The sequence below is a fragment of the Ovis canadensis genome, chromosome 3 (assembly GCF_042477335.2).
Source record: "Ovis canadensis isolate MfBH-ARS-UI-01 breed Bighorn chromosome 3, ARS-UI_OviCan_v2, whole genome shotgun sequence".
NCBI classification, from domain to species: domain Eukaryota; kingdom Metazoa; phylum Chordata; class Mammalia; order Artiodactyla; family Bovidae; genus Ovis; species Ovis canadensis.
This window is the reverse complement of record NC_091247.1, coordinates 62,127,676-62,140,856: the sequence shown is the minus strand read 5'-3', so window position 1 is coordinate 62,140,856 and position 13,181 is coordinate 62,127,676. Positions and strand designations below refer to the sequence as shown.

The following is a 13,181-nucleotide window of genomic DNA, read 5'->3' as shown; positions in this document are numbered from 1 at the left end:
TAAACACAGAACATGCTTTCCTGTACATTCTAGCACATTAAGCAACATTTGAAAATACTGGACAAGAGGAAGTGGAGGAACTGAAATATTGTGTTTTCTGATAACTTTAAAAACTTTCATTAACTCCACACTTGGTGAGGGACCTGCTTCATCTATCATGCCCGAGATGCCCCTGAGGTACCGCTGGGGCACGTGAGGGCCGAGCAGGGTATCCAGTGCCAGCTAGCGTCTCTCTGTGTACTCTTCCGGTCCATGCAGCCCCCCTCCTCCCACGAGGGCCCCTGCCCACTGGGTGAACTAGGTTTTTGCAGGCAGGTTGCAGGCTTAGGGAGGACGCTCTCGGCCAGCCCCCAACTTTTCTCACACATCTGTGCCTCTAGAGGAGTGGTGGTCACACCAAACCTAACCTGACCCGACTGCAGGCAGGCTCGCCCACTCCTCGAGAGCACCCCTTGGGGCTCTGCTCCAAATCTGGGCACTGGGCCATGGAGATGCCACTCAGCCTGCTGCCCCTTCTTCCTGGCCCTGCCCGCCGTGGGCATCCTGGGTGGGCGGGGCTGCTCCTCCCGCCCTCCTGCAGCCCCTCTCATCTTAGTCCTTAAAGAGTCAGTGACCCATCTTTACAGTGAGCCTTCCTTATTCTGGTCTCCCTGTGGATCCTCTCCCCACTGGACCCAACTCACTGCTTGAGGCTGCACTCAGACCTGGATCCAGGCAAATACCTACAACTGTGTGTGAAGCTGGGCGGGGAAGGGGTATGTGGTAAAATCACCAGGATCCAGGGAGCTCCCCACCTGTGTCCCTCTGAGCCCGGGGAGGGGTCCCTCTGCCCATCCCACCCACAAACTCCCAGGAAGCTGTGGAAGGGAGGCCTGTGCACGGGAAGCACAGGACACAGGAGGCTGAGTGGTGCCCTGTGGTGTCTTCACATTTATGACTTAAATGATATAAAAGTCTTCCTGACATGAGTCTTCCTGACTCTGGGGCCCTAATCCTCTTGTCAACAGAGCTGACGCCAGGGTGGCCGTACACCTGCCTGTCTCCAGTCCACACCAAGCACAGCAAAGCACAAACCAGAACCATCTCTTCTTACTGCATAAATGAGAGCAAAGATGCCACCAGAACTGACCTGGCCCAGGACACATGACTGAGCTGGGAAAAGAGAAAGAACAAAATGACCGAGCTTTCAAAGAGCTCAGTCTACCAGGAAAGCCAATTGGAAGATGCACGCTGAGAACAGTGCCAACAAATCCCATCTCCAGTGCCACAAACACTCCTGCCAAGCTCTCCGACCAGGAGACCTTGACTTCTAAGTGTCCAGTTTCATAGGAATCCTGCTCAGCAGCTGAGCCAGAACCCCTACCTCCATCAGATCCTTGAATCCCTGCCCCCACCTCCATCAGATTCTCTGCATTTGACTGGTTCCTCTCCCCATCCCCCAACTCCCCATCCCAGGTGATGTCCAAAGCCCTGGCCTGTCTTCAGCAGGAATCGCGTGAGGTTGGTTTGGCTCAATCCCTCCCCCATTACACCGCCCAGCCCCAGTGTCCCTCTCAGTAACTCTCCATTGCTGACCAACCCCAGTGTGTGCCTTGGTTGTAAACCCCAACTTTCCTTGTGAGACTCAGAGCTGACCCCACGTCTCTGCCCCGCTGCAGGTTCCCCACATTTATCGCAATGGTCTTTCCAGTGCCCTGACAGTATCCACATCTATGTGTCACCACCCTCACCACAGGGGCGGGACCCACTGATGGGCTCCAATGAAGACAGGTCAGCAGAGTGGTAACTGGTCATTTCTGGGATTGGACTATGAAGCGCTGTAACTCTCGTCCCCTCTCTGGGGCCACTCACACCCCCACCCCCTTCCAGCCTTAGGAAGAGGCAGATTTCCAGACCCTCAGCATAGGCACTGGCCCACAGGACGTGGGAGATGATCACAATGGTGACTGCAGGCCTGCCAGCAGCAAATCCTGCCCACAGGTTGGATCTGGCTGCTTGGCTGCTTTTGTAAATACAGTTCACCAACACCTTGATTCGCATATTCCAGGCCTGCACACACACTATGACGGGGGATGAGTAGTTGTGACACAGACAGCTCACAAAGCCTGAGATATTTATCACTGGCCCTTAACAAAAAGTCTGCCAGCTCCCATTGCTGCTAAGTGCTGGGTAATTTGTTTCTCACCGAAGATAATTAATGCATTTGCTCCTGCAGCATCTTGGGCCTTTTTCTAACAACATGCAGTCTCTTAAGTATCTCTCTCTCTCTCTCTGCTTTCCACACACACTAACTTCTCTGCCAGCAGAAAATGAGTATTTCAACCAGCTTCCCCACTCACATTGCTGGCACGTGGCAGGACCTTAACGACGCAGACAGAACCACAAACGTCTAGTGCAGAAAACCCACAACGTGACAGTATATCCTTTAAATGCAGCACAATATTAATTCAAGAAGAGCCGAGACTACAATTTGTGCTGAACAGAAATTATTTCCAGCTAAATCACTTACAAGGCATTTCTTGACTGCCACACACAGAATGATTCCAGATCTAAGAAAATTTTTTATCTTTTTTGGCTATACTTTTATAAAACCTAACTGTCTAAAATACCTGTGGCTCAGTGGTAAAGAATCCGCCTGCCAATGCAGGAGACTTGGGTTCGATCCCTGGGTTAGGGAGATCCCCTGGAGTAGGAAATGGCAACCCACTCCAGTATTCTTGCCTGGAAGATCCCTTGGACAGAGGAGCCTGAGGAGCTACAGTCTATGGAGTCGCAAAGAGTCAGACATGACTTAGCAACTAAATAACAAAACATCAGTTGATCTCCAACCCCGCCTAGATTCAGTTCAGTTCAGTCGCTCAGTCGTGTCCAACTCTCTGCGACCCCATGGATGCAGCACACCAGGCCTCCCTGTCCATCACCAACTCCCGGAGTTCACTCAGATTCATGTCCATTGAGTCAGTGATGCCATCCAACCATCTTATCCTCTGTCGTCCCCTTCTCCTCCTGTCCTCAATCTTTCCGAGCATCAGGGTCTTTTCAAATGAGTCAGCTCTTCGCATCAGGTGGCCAAAGTATTGCAGTCTCAGCTTCAACATCAGTCCTTCCAATGAACACCCAGGACTGATCTCCTTCAGAATGGACTGGTTGGATCTCCTTGCAGTCCAAGGGACTCTCAAGAATCTTCTTCAACACCACAGTTCAAAAGCATCAATTCTTCGGTGCTCAGCTTTCTTTATAGTCCAACTCTCACATCCATACATGACCACTGGAAAAACCATAGCCTTGACTAGACGGACCTTTGTTGACAAAGTAATGTCTCTGCTTTTTAATATGCTCTCTAGCTTGGTCATAACATTCTTTCCAAGCCTAGATTACTGATATTAGTTTTCACCATGAAACAAAGAATATGTTTTTTTGCACCTGGAAATGTTACTGAAATTTTCCAGAGAGGCATTTTTTTTGTTTTGTTTTGTCACACTGGGGGCCTACAGGATCTTTGTTCCTCAACCAGGGATGGAACCAAAGCCCTTGGCAGTGGAAGCGCAGAGTCTGAATCATTCTTGGGGATCCAGTGGTTAGGACTCAGCGCTTTCACTGCTGAGGGCTTGAGTTCAATCCCTGGGTGCAAGCTGCGAGGTAAAGCAAATAAAATAAAATTTGTAAACCACTGCAGAATCTCAGTTTTGCCCCAACAACTTCTCTGTGCTAGAACTGCAAACTAAAGCTGGCAGCAGAGACTCTCAGAGGTCAGCACACACTCTCTGTGCTCTGATTCCTGTTTGGGTCTCAGCTCTGGCTCCCCCCACACAGACGCTGGGGCAGGAGGACAATATCCAGGCAAGATAAAAAGGAGGATATTCTCATAGTGTTTAGTTTTAATTTTAAGTGATATAGTCATTATGACACAAAAATGTCATGTGCGCCTGCGTGCTAAGTCGTTCCAAGTTGTGTTCGACTCTGTGATCCTACGGATGGCAGCCTGCCAGGCTCCTGTGTCCACGGGATTTTCCAGACAAGAATCCTGGAGTGGGTTGCCATGCCCTCCTCCAGGGGATCTTTCCCCCAAAATGTCTTATTTTTTAGCTTTTTAAATCTATTTTCTCTGGCAAATCTCTATAAATTATCAGTGAGTCAGAAAAATTCCATTTTGTTTCAACAGGCATCGCAGGAGGTTACCCTTGGTAAAATTTTAACTTTTAAGATATGATCAGGTGTATTCTGACTGTCAGGTAAGAAATCGTAGCTTAAACCTGAGAGAGGCTTCAGTGAGTAGTCTGAACACTTGGTTCCCAAAGCGCCAACCATGGGTTTTCTCGGCCCTTCTCTGTGAACAGCGCAGCACCCTGTGAGAACCCCTCACAGCCAGAAAAGCTGGGAACCGCGAGAGGGGCCAAGCTGGTATAAAGATTCATTATTTTATATTTATATGGAAATTATTAATAATCTTGCCCACTGTGGGTTTGGGAAAGATTTCATAAATAGAACAGAAAAAACAAAAACTTTATGTAAAGAAAAAGATGAATAAACTATCAAAATTAAAAACAAAAACAAAAACACACCACCTCTGGGCTTCCCTGGTTGTTCAATGGTAAAGAATCCATCTGCCAATGTAGGAGACACAGGTTCGTTCCCTAATCTAGGAAGATCCCACATACAGCCCCACATGCAGCTAAGCCCCACGTGCAGCTAAGCTCCACATGCAGCTAAGCCCATGCATCACAACTACTGAGCCAGGAGCAGCTCCTAGGGCCTGTGCTCTGCAACCAGAGAAACCAGGGCAGAGAGAAGCCCCAAACCGCAGGTAGAGAGCAGCCACCAATCTCCACAACTAGAGGAAAACCTGCGTAGTGACAAGGACCCAGCACAGCCAAAAATAAATGAATAAGTAAAATTACTTTTAAAAAATACTTCTGCTTTTCAAAGAACATTTATAAAAATGAGAAGACAAGTCACAGACTGGGAGGAGATGTTTGCAAAATAGGTATCTGACAATATCTGACCTGTATCTGGAATACATAAAGCACTGTTTCAACTGAATACTGTAAGAAATAACAGTGAAAAATGGGCAAAAACTGAACAGTAATTTTGCAGAAAATATACAGGATATCTTGTATAAATAACAGAAGAAATAACACTCCACTTCACAAATGGTGAGAGAAATGCAAGGAGACATCAGTACATGCTCCAGAAAGGCTAAAAGTTGAGGCCCCCAGACCAAGTTTGGGGGAGGATGCGGAGAGAATGGATTCCTGGAACACCGCTGGAGGGAATACAAAATGGTACAGCCTCTTTGGAAAACAGTTGAGATACTTCTCAAAAAATTAAGTGTGTACCCACCAAACAATCCCGCCTTTCCCTGCAATTGAAAGGGTAGCATAGGACTTGTATGTGAACATTCATGCAAATATCATTTGAAACGGCCAAGACCTGGACACCACTCAACCCTCAACCAATAAATGCAGTAAATCTGTAAGTGGACAACGGCTTAGCAGTCCCTAATGATCCCGAGTCAGGCATTGTGGACTTGTCTCAAAACAATGACGCTGAGTTAAAAGAGCCGAAAGAAGACAGAGCGTACATGATTGAATGGTTCTGTTTATACACAACCCTAGAAGATGAAAACACAGCCAGAGCGACCACAGTGGCCAAGGCTCCTAAGGGACATGGGAGGGTTACCGACGCAGGCTGGGACTTGGGGACTTGCATGACCTTGACGGTGGTACCTGTCAAAACTGATCCAGCCACACAGTAAACAGTGTATGTACTGAGCTCACTCGTTTCACCTCAACAAAGCTGTTTCTAAAAACTGCACACTGGGATGATCTTTACTATTTGGGAAAAAACACTGCTGTGGGTGGGATTCTGTCCCCTAAAAGACGTGCAGAAGTCCTGACCCTGGAACCTGGGAATGTGACCTTACTGGAAATGGAGTGTCTGCCAACTTAACTAAGGCACAAGCTGAGGGCGCACTGGAACAGGCGGCTGTGACACCCACGTGTCTGGTGCCCTTACGAGGGGAGAAAAGATGGAAAAGACAGAGAGGAAGATGCCACATGAGGCACAGCCACATGGTGACACAGCCACAGGGGGAACACAGCCATGGAAAGGGACACACAGCCATGGAAAGGGGTACACAGCCCCAGGGGGAACACAGCCACAGGAAGGGACACACAGCCACGGGGGAACACAGCCACAGGGGGAACACAGACACAGGGGGAACACAGACACGGGGGGACACACAGCCATGGAAAGGGGTACACAGCCCCAGGGAGAACACAGCCCCAGGGGGAACACAGCCACAGGAAGGGACACACAGCCACGGGGGGAACACAGCCACAGGGGGACACAGACACAGGGGGAACACAGACACAGGGGGGACACACAGCCATGGAAAGGGGTACACAGCCCCAGGGAGAACACAGCCACAGGAAGGGACACATAGCCACAGGAAGGGACACACAGCCACGGGGGAACACAGCCACAGGGGGAACACAGACACAGGGGGGACACAGACACAGGGGGAACACAGACACGGGGGGACACACAGCCATGGAAAGGGGTACACAGCCCCAGGGAGAACACAGCCCCAGGGCGAACACAGCCACAGGAAGACACACAGACACAGGGGGAACACAGCCACAGGGGGACACAGACACAGGAAGGGACACACAGCCACGGGGGAACACACAGCCACAAGAGGAACACAGCCACAGGGGGAACACAGCCATGGAAAGGGACCACAGCCACAGGAAGGGACATACAGCCACAGGAAGGGACATACAGCCACAGGAAGGGACATACAGCCACAGGGGGAACACAGCCACGGGGGAACACAGCCACAGGGGGAACACACAGCCACAAGGGGAACACAGCCACAGGGGGAACACACAGCCACAGGAAGGGACACACAGCCACGGGGGGAACACAGCCACAGAGGGAACACAGACACAGGGGGAACACAGCCGCAGAAAGGGACACACAGCCACAGGAAGGGACACACAGCCACAGGGGGAACACAGCCACAGAGGGAACACAGACACAGGGGGAACACAGCCGCAGAAAGGGACACACAGCCACAGGAAGGGACACACAGCCACAGGGGGAACACAGCCACAGAGGGAACACAGACACAGGGGGAACACAGCCGCAGAAAGGGACACACAGCCATGGAAAGGGGAACACAGCCCCAGGGAGAACACAGCCCCAGGGGGAACACAGCCACAGGAAGGGACACACAGCTACAGGAAGGGACACACAGCCACGGGGGGAACACAGCCACGGAAAGGGACACACAGCCACAGGAAGGGACACACAGCCACAGGGGGAACACAGCCACAGAGGGAACACAGACACAGGGGGAACACAGCCGCAGAAAGGGACACACAGCCACAGGAAGGGACACACAGCCACAGGGGGAACACAGCCACAGAGGGAACACAGACACAGGGGGAACACAGCCGCAGAAAGGGACACACAGCCATGGAAAGGGGTACACAGCCCCAGGGAGAACACAGCCCCAGGGGGAACACAGCCACAGGAAGGGACACACAGCTACAGGAAGGGACACACAGCCACAGGGGGAACACAGCCATGGAAAGGGACACACAGCCACAGGAAGGGACACACAGCCACAGGGGGGAACACAGCCACGGGAAGGGACACACACAGCCACAGGGGGAACACAGCCACAGGGCAGACACAGCCATGGGGGACACAGCCAGGGGAGGACACACAGCTATGGGATGACATAGCCACGGGGGAACACAGCCATAGGGGGTGGTGGACACAGCCAAGGAAAGGGACACACAGCCATGGGAAGACACACAGCCATGGGGGGACACACAGCCAGGGGGGAACACAGCCATGGGGGGGGTTGAACACAGCCATGGGGGGGGGAGTTGGACACAGCCACGGGAAGACACACAGCCACGGTGGGGGCGGGGGGTGGACATAGCCACGGAAAGGGACACACAGCCACGGGAAGACACACAGCCATGGGGGGGACACATAGCCACAGGGGGAACACAGCCACAGTGGGGGTGGACACAGCCACAGAAAGGGACACACAGCCACAGGAAGACACACAGCCATGGGGGGGACACACAGCCACAGGGGGAACACAGCCACAGTGGGGGTGGACACAGCCACAGAAAGGGACACACAGCCATGGGAAGACAAAGCCACGTCGGGACACACAGCCACAGGGGGATGCACAGCCACGAGGGGGACACACAGCCATGTGGGGGGACACACAGCCATGGGAGGACACACAGCTATGAGATGACATAGCCACAGGGGGGACAGCCACAGGAGGACACAGCCATGCAATGAGAGGCCAAGGTGGGGTGATGCCCAACAAGTCAGACACACTGAAAGACCCACTGCAGCTGTTGGGGGAGCTGCCAGGCTGATTTCTGACCCCGGGTCTCCAAAGAACCACACATTTCTGCCTCTGAAGGCTCCCTGGCTGTGTGGTACTTGTTATGGCAGTTCTAAGAAGCTGACGGGACCACTGTTCTGTATGAATGTGAAACATACTTCATGATTATTTCTAAAAGTAGATTTTACGTAAGAACACTTGTGTCTAAAGTGGATACAGGCGGCATTTCTCGGGAAAGCCTTTCACAAGCTTCTGTTCTAAACAGTTTCAGTTTGAGGTGGGAAGAACTTTCATGACTCTTGTGTGCTCTTTAGACACATGTGTCTGGTTGCAGAGCACAGTCTTCAGTTTCAACTCAAAAGGAAAACGTCTTCTGGCAGTGAGCAGAGCCGGGCTAGTCTCTGGTTGTTTTTCTGCCCGAATCCACGATCATGCCAAGAAAACAACAGGTGCGTGGGGGTCAGAGTTAGCATGGTTTTGTGCAACTCTGAGGAGCCTGGTGTCCCCGGTGCTCAGTGCAGCAGCAGCTCGTGGGAGGAACACTTGCAGGTGACCCTCTGGGCCCCAGACCCTGGTATCCCAGGGTGGCACAGCCTTGACTCTGCACAGAGTAGGTGCTCATCCCCAGTGTCCCTGGGCAGTCCAACCTCGACTCTGCGCACAGTAGGCACTCATCCCTGGTGTCTCAGGGTGGCCCAGCTTTGACCCAGCACACAGTAGGCATTCATCCCCGGTGTCTTGATTTGGCGCACAAGGAGGCACCGGATGAGTGTCAGCTGAGTGAGTAACCCACACAGGGCAACATTCACACGACACCACCTCCTGCTAAGCCAGTGGTGAGAGTTTTTTGAGATAATAAATGACACTGAATAACGGTAGTGATGTTCATCCTCGTTTTAAAGAGAGCCTCTTGAGGTTCATCTAGGTTTCCTGACCCAGCAGCCTGAACTGGGCGTGACTAACCTCAAAGTCAGCCCTCCCACCCCTATTATCTGAGGAGCCTGACTTGATACTACACACAGGCTTCCTATAAAACGAGGTGAAAACCCTGCCTCTCTAGATCGACAGAGGACTTTTTCCTGGCTAAGCTCACAGTCCTAAAATACACAGTCACTTCCCTGCACCTAGGAACACGGGAATGGTGGAAGCCCAAATCCCATCTTATCACACAGCAGAATCACCAGAAACACGGCCCCTCAACCCAAGGCAACAAGCAATACACCTTCAGAATGATTCTCCTTCCGGTAATGTAAACTCCAGACAAAAGAACATAATTGCATTGTTTCAAAGGCCTCTATGACTACACAGGTAACCAGCCCCTCTGACATGTAGATAGGCTCATTCATGGAGACTCTGGCAACTGTGAAAACAATTAAAAAGATGGCTGGTCTCAAATGCTGTTTTATATAACTTTTTTAGAAAAGTAAATTCTTTAGGATCTCAAATCTGAAATTAAACTATTTTTGGTAAGTTTTCGCTCTCAGAGCAAGAATAGATTGGAGTTCATTTCAGCGGTCATGATTACCTGCCTCTCTGGTCAAGCACGATGCGTTCGACATTCCCACTAAATCTCATCCTTATCCCTGGTGGTTCAGCAGTTAAGACTCTGAGCTTCCACTGCAGAGGCCACAGTTCAACCCCTGGTCGAGGAACTGAGATCCCGCAAGTTGCTTGGCACAGTCAATAACAACAAAAAAATCTGTTTAATCCAGTCAGTTCAAAGTTAAGGCGACTGAATGCAGCTAAGAGACACATGATGTCATAGCGAAAAAAATCCAAATAATGTTGGTGTCAACACAGGGCTTCCCTGGTGGCTCAGTGATAATCTGCCTGCAATGCGGAAGACATGGGTTCTATACCTGAGTGGGGAAGATCTCCTAGAGAAGGAAACGGCAACCCCCTCCAGTATTCTTGCCTGGAGACTTCCATGGACAGAGGAGCCTGGCAGGCTACAGTTCATGGGGTCACAGAGTCGGACACGACTGAGCGACTAATGCTTAATGCTGCAGCTCTCTTCAAATGCAGACAAGAGTGGACAATTTTCAAATAAACGTTTCCCTCCCAAAGTACAGTTATTGTGGTAAATTTGTAGACAAATTTAATATGTTTAAAGAGCTTCCTGTTAAATAACTTAAACTCTAAAAATAAATCCATAGGAGAAAGAGCAATAGTATATAATGTATTTATTCCTCCCACATCTAAGTGGAAAAATCAAATGCATGAACGGAGGGTCCACAAACACACTGATGTGCTGCCCAGCATAGGTGTCAGAAGCAGGGTTCCCTCAAAGCCCCTTCCCCTCACAGGGAACACAGCAGTTTAACCCATAGCTTAATGTGGCAGGGGCTTTTCAGAACCTAAAACCTAAGAAAGAAATTCAGTAGGGGCAACAAAAACTAAAAATGGGTTGTCTGACTGAGGCAAGTTAACTTTGGAAATAGAAAACTCCTAAGCTCCTTAGTTACAAAGCTCTGAGGGTTTGTGATGTCCTTCCTTCCCTTCCAGATTACATTCAGAAGTTGCTCTGCCTTCCTCTGTGAAATCCATTTCAGTAACAAAGAACCTTGGAAGCCACCCCGACCCCCACCAAGACACCATCCACAAACCTTACCCCTAAAGAGCAGAGAAAGACTCCTCTCAAACGCGTCCTAAGAAGCCAAAGGGATGCATGTGTCCACCGTCCGCAGCTCTACCATTACCGGTAGCGGACTCAGGACTGAGAGAGGCCCGCGGGGCTCAGGCTGCCCATCCCCGTCCCCGCGGCTCCACTCACCTGAGTGCCTCCTCCCGCGGCCCCGGGAGCCGCAGGCTGTCCGGCCGGTCCCTCCGCCGGCGGTAGAGCCCCGACTGTGAGAGCTCTTTCAGCTGTAAGGCCGTCATGCTCCCGACCCTCCAGGGCCCGCCCCCGACCCCCAATCGCGACCCTCGGAGCCCGGCACCGACGGAGACCGTCCTGTCCCACGCGCACACCTGGCCCAGGGAGAGGCCTGGGGCGGCGGCGCCCTGCCCGGCGCTTCCTGCTTCCCCGACGCACCCCCTCCCTGGGCCGGGCTTATCTCCGCCTGCACCTGGGGGCGGGGGCGGGGGGGACCTGGTGCTCACGTGTTGACCAACAGGCAAAGCCTGGCGGCGGTGAGCCATCACACCGGCGCCGGCATGAATCCTACCAGCATCGTTCTGATCAAAACTGGCTGAAAAGTCCCTGAAAGGTAGCGACCAGAGGAGGGGCCTGCCCTGTTCTATTTGCCAGGAAACCCACCAACACTTCACAGGCAGCTGCTGGTGTCAAGAAGTGCCTGGTCATCAGGAGCTCCTAGGGACATTTTCCTTAAAAAAAAAAAAAAAAAGGAAAGCCCAGTTCTCAAGGCAGCAGCTAGTTCCTCCCTCTCCACTGAGCTCTAAATCCTCTTTAGAAAGGAAGTGCCTTCTTTCCTCCCCCATTAAATGTTACTCAAAAATTCATAACTGAAAGGAAAGTGGTTTCTTCTACCAACCCCCACCCGGGGATTGTCTCAACCCAGGATCGCCTGGGGTCCCTTCACCTGAGATGCCCACAGTCTACCCAGAACTGTCCTGGGTACCCAGGAGCCCTGCATGTTTGACCCCAAATCAGGAGGGCCGGTCTGGTTCCTGGGGTGAAGAGTATAGGTGGGTGTCTGCAGAATGGGGGACAGACATCAGGGACATGTCCTTGTCACCCGGCCCCGCAGGATGCCAGCAAGACAGCAGGCAGCTCTGACTCAGCCTCTTCTCAGGACAGGCCACTCTTGCTCTCAGCCAGCAGCCTGGCTTTGTGGTTCCGGCAATTTGTCTGTGTCAGCATATTCCTGCCAGGATCTCCTCCAGGCTGAGAGCAGAATGGCTCTGAAAGTCCTTTTCACTCCAAGAGTTAAAGAGTTAACATACTCCCCTCTCTAATAGATCATGTATTGTGAATCCAAGTATTGGGACATCCCATGGAAGCAGGGTCTCTTCTTGGTCTCACTCCTTCCCTCAGCATCACAGCCCTGGCTCCCCTGGGGCTGTGACCCTGATCCTGCAGCCCACTAGAAACATGACTTTCTACAGCTGCCATCAAAATGCAATATCCAGTTTTAAAGAAGATGCATTGGGGAAATTAGTAACGTTGTGTGTGTGTTAGTCACTTAGTCCTCGGACTCTTTGCTACTTCATGGACTGTAGCCCACTAGGCTTTCCTGTCCATGGGATTCTCAAGGCAAGAATAGTGGAGCGGGTTGCTATTCCCTTCTCCAGGGGATCTTCCAGAGCCAGGGATCAAACCCGGGTCTCCCACACTGCAGGCTGATTCTTTATGTCTGAGCCACCAGGGAAGCCCAAGTAATACTGTTACCACTCTAGATTTAATTAGTGATGAAAGGTTAAAAACAATGAAGTGACAGGTGTTGCTCTTCCTCTCTCTGGAGGGAGACACAGAAAACTGATACCAGGAGCCGTGGCACTGGGCAGAGCAGCAGAAGACAGCTGTATACCTTCTGGACTTTCACTGTGCTGCTTATTCAAAATAAATGCGAAAAATATAGAAGATTTACATATGCCTTTCGTACAAAGCTCTGGAATCCTACTGAGACCAAAAAAAAAAAAAAAAGAAAAGTTGAAAGTTTACAGTAAGAGAAACCTCAAATCAGGATTCCTAAAGTGTCTAATTCTTTTTGTCATGATCGGTGAAAAATGCAGAGAAACAATCTGTTTTTTTTTTTTATTGTAAGCATCAAAACAGGTAAGACGCCTAATGAATAAAACACAATTACTTGTGGCCACTGCAGACACAGAAGCCTCA

The 13,181-nt window shown here is 51.0% G+C and overlaps 1 protein-coding gene across 4 annotated transcripts in view; it reads right to left on the bottom strand.

Annotated features, from left to right (window-relative positions):
• Positions 1–13,181, bottom strand: part of LIMS1 (LIM zinc finger domain containing 1) — an 82,060-nt gene that overhangs the window by 22,446 nt on the left and 46,433 nt on the right. Inside the window, exon 1 of one of the 4 annotated variants that reach the window (XM_069580423.1) lies at positions 11,643–11,713. The exons of 2 other annotated variants lie outside the window; for them this stretch is intronic. Coding sequence is in view for 1 of the 2 variants with exons in the window: in XM_069580424.1 (XP_069436525.1) it covers positions 11,157–11,263 (107 nt within the window). In the remaining variant the exon portion in view is untranslated. Of the gene's footprint in view, positions 1–11,156; positions 11,427–11,642; positions 11,714–13,181 lie in introns of those variants that run through there. One more of the 4 variants, XM_069580424.1, reaches the window with a different exon arrangement.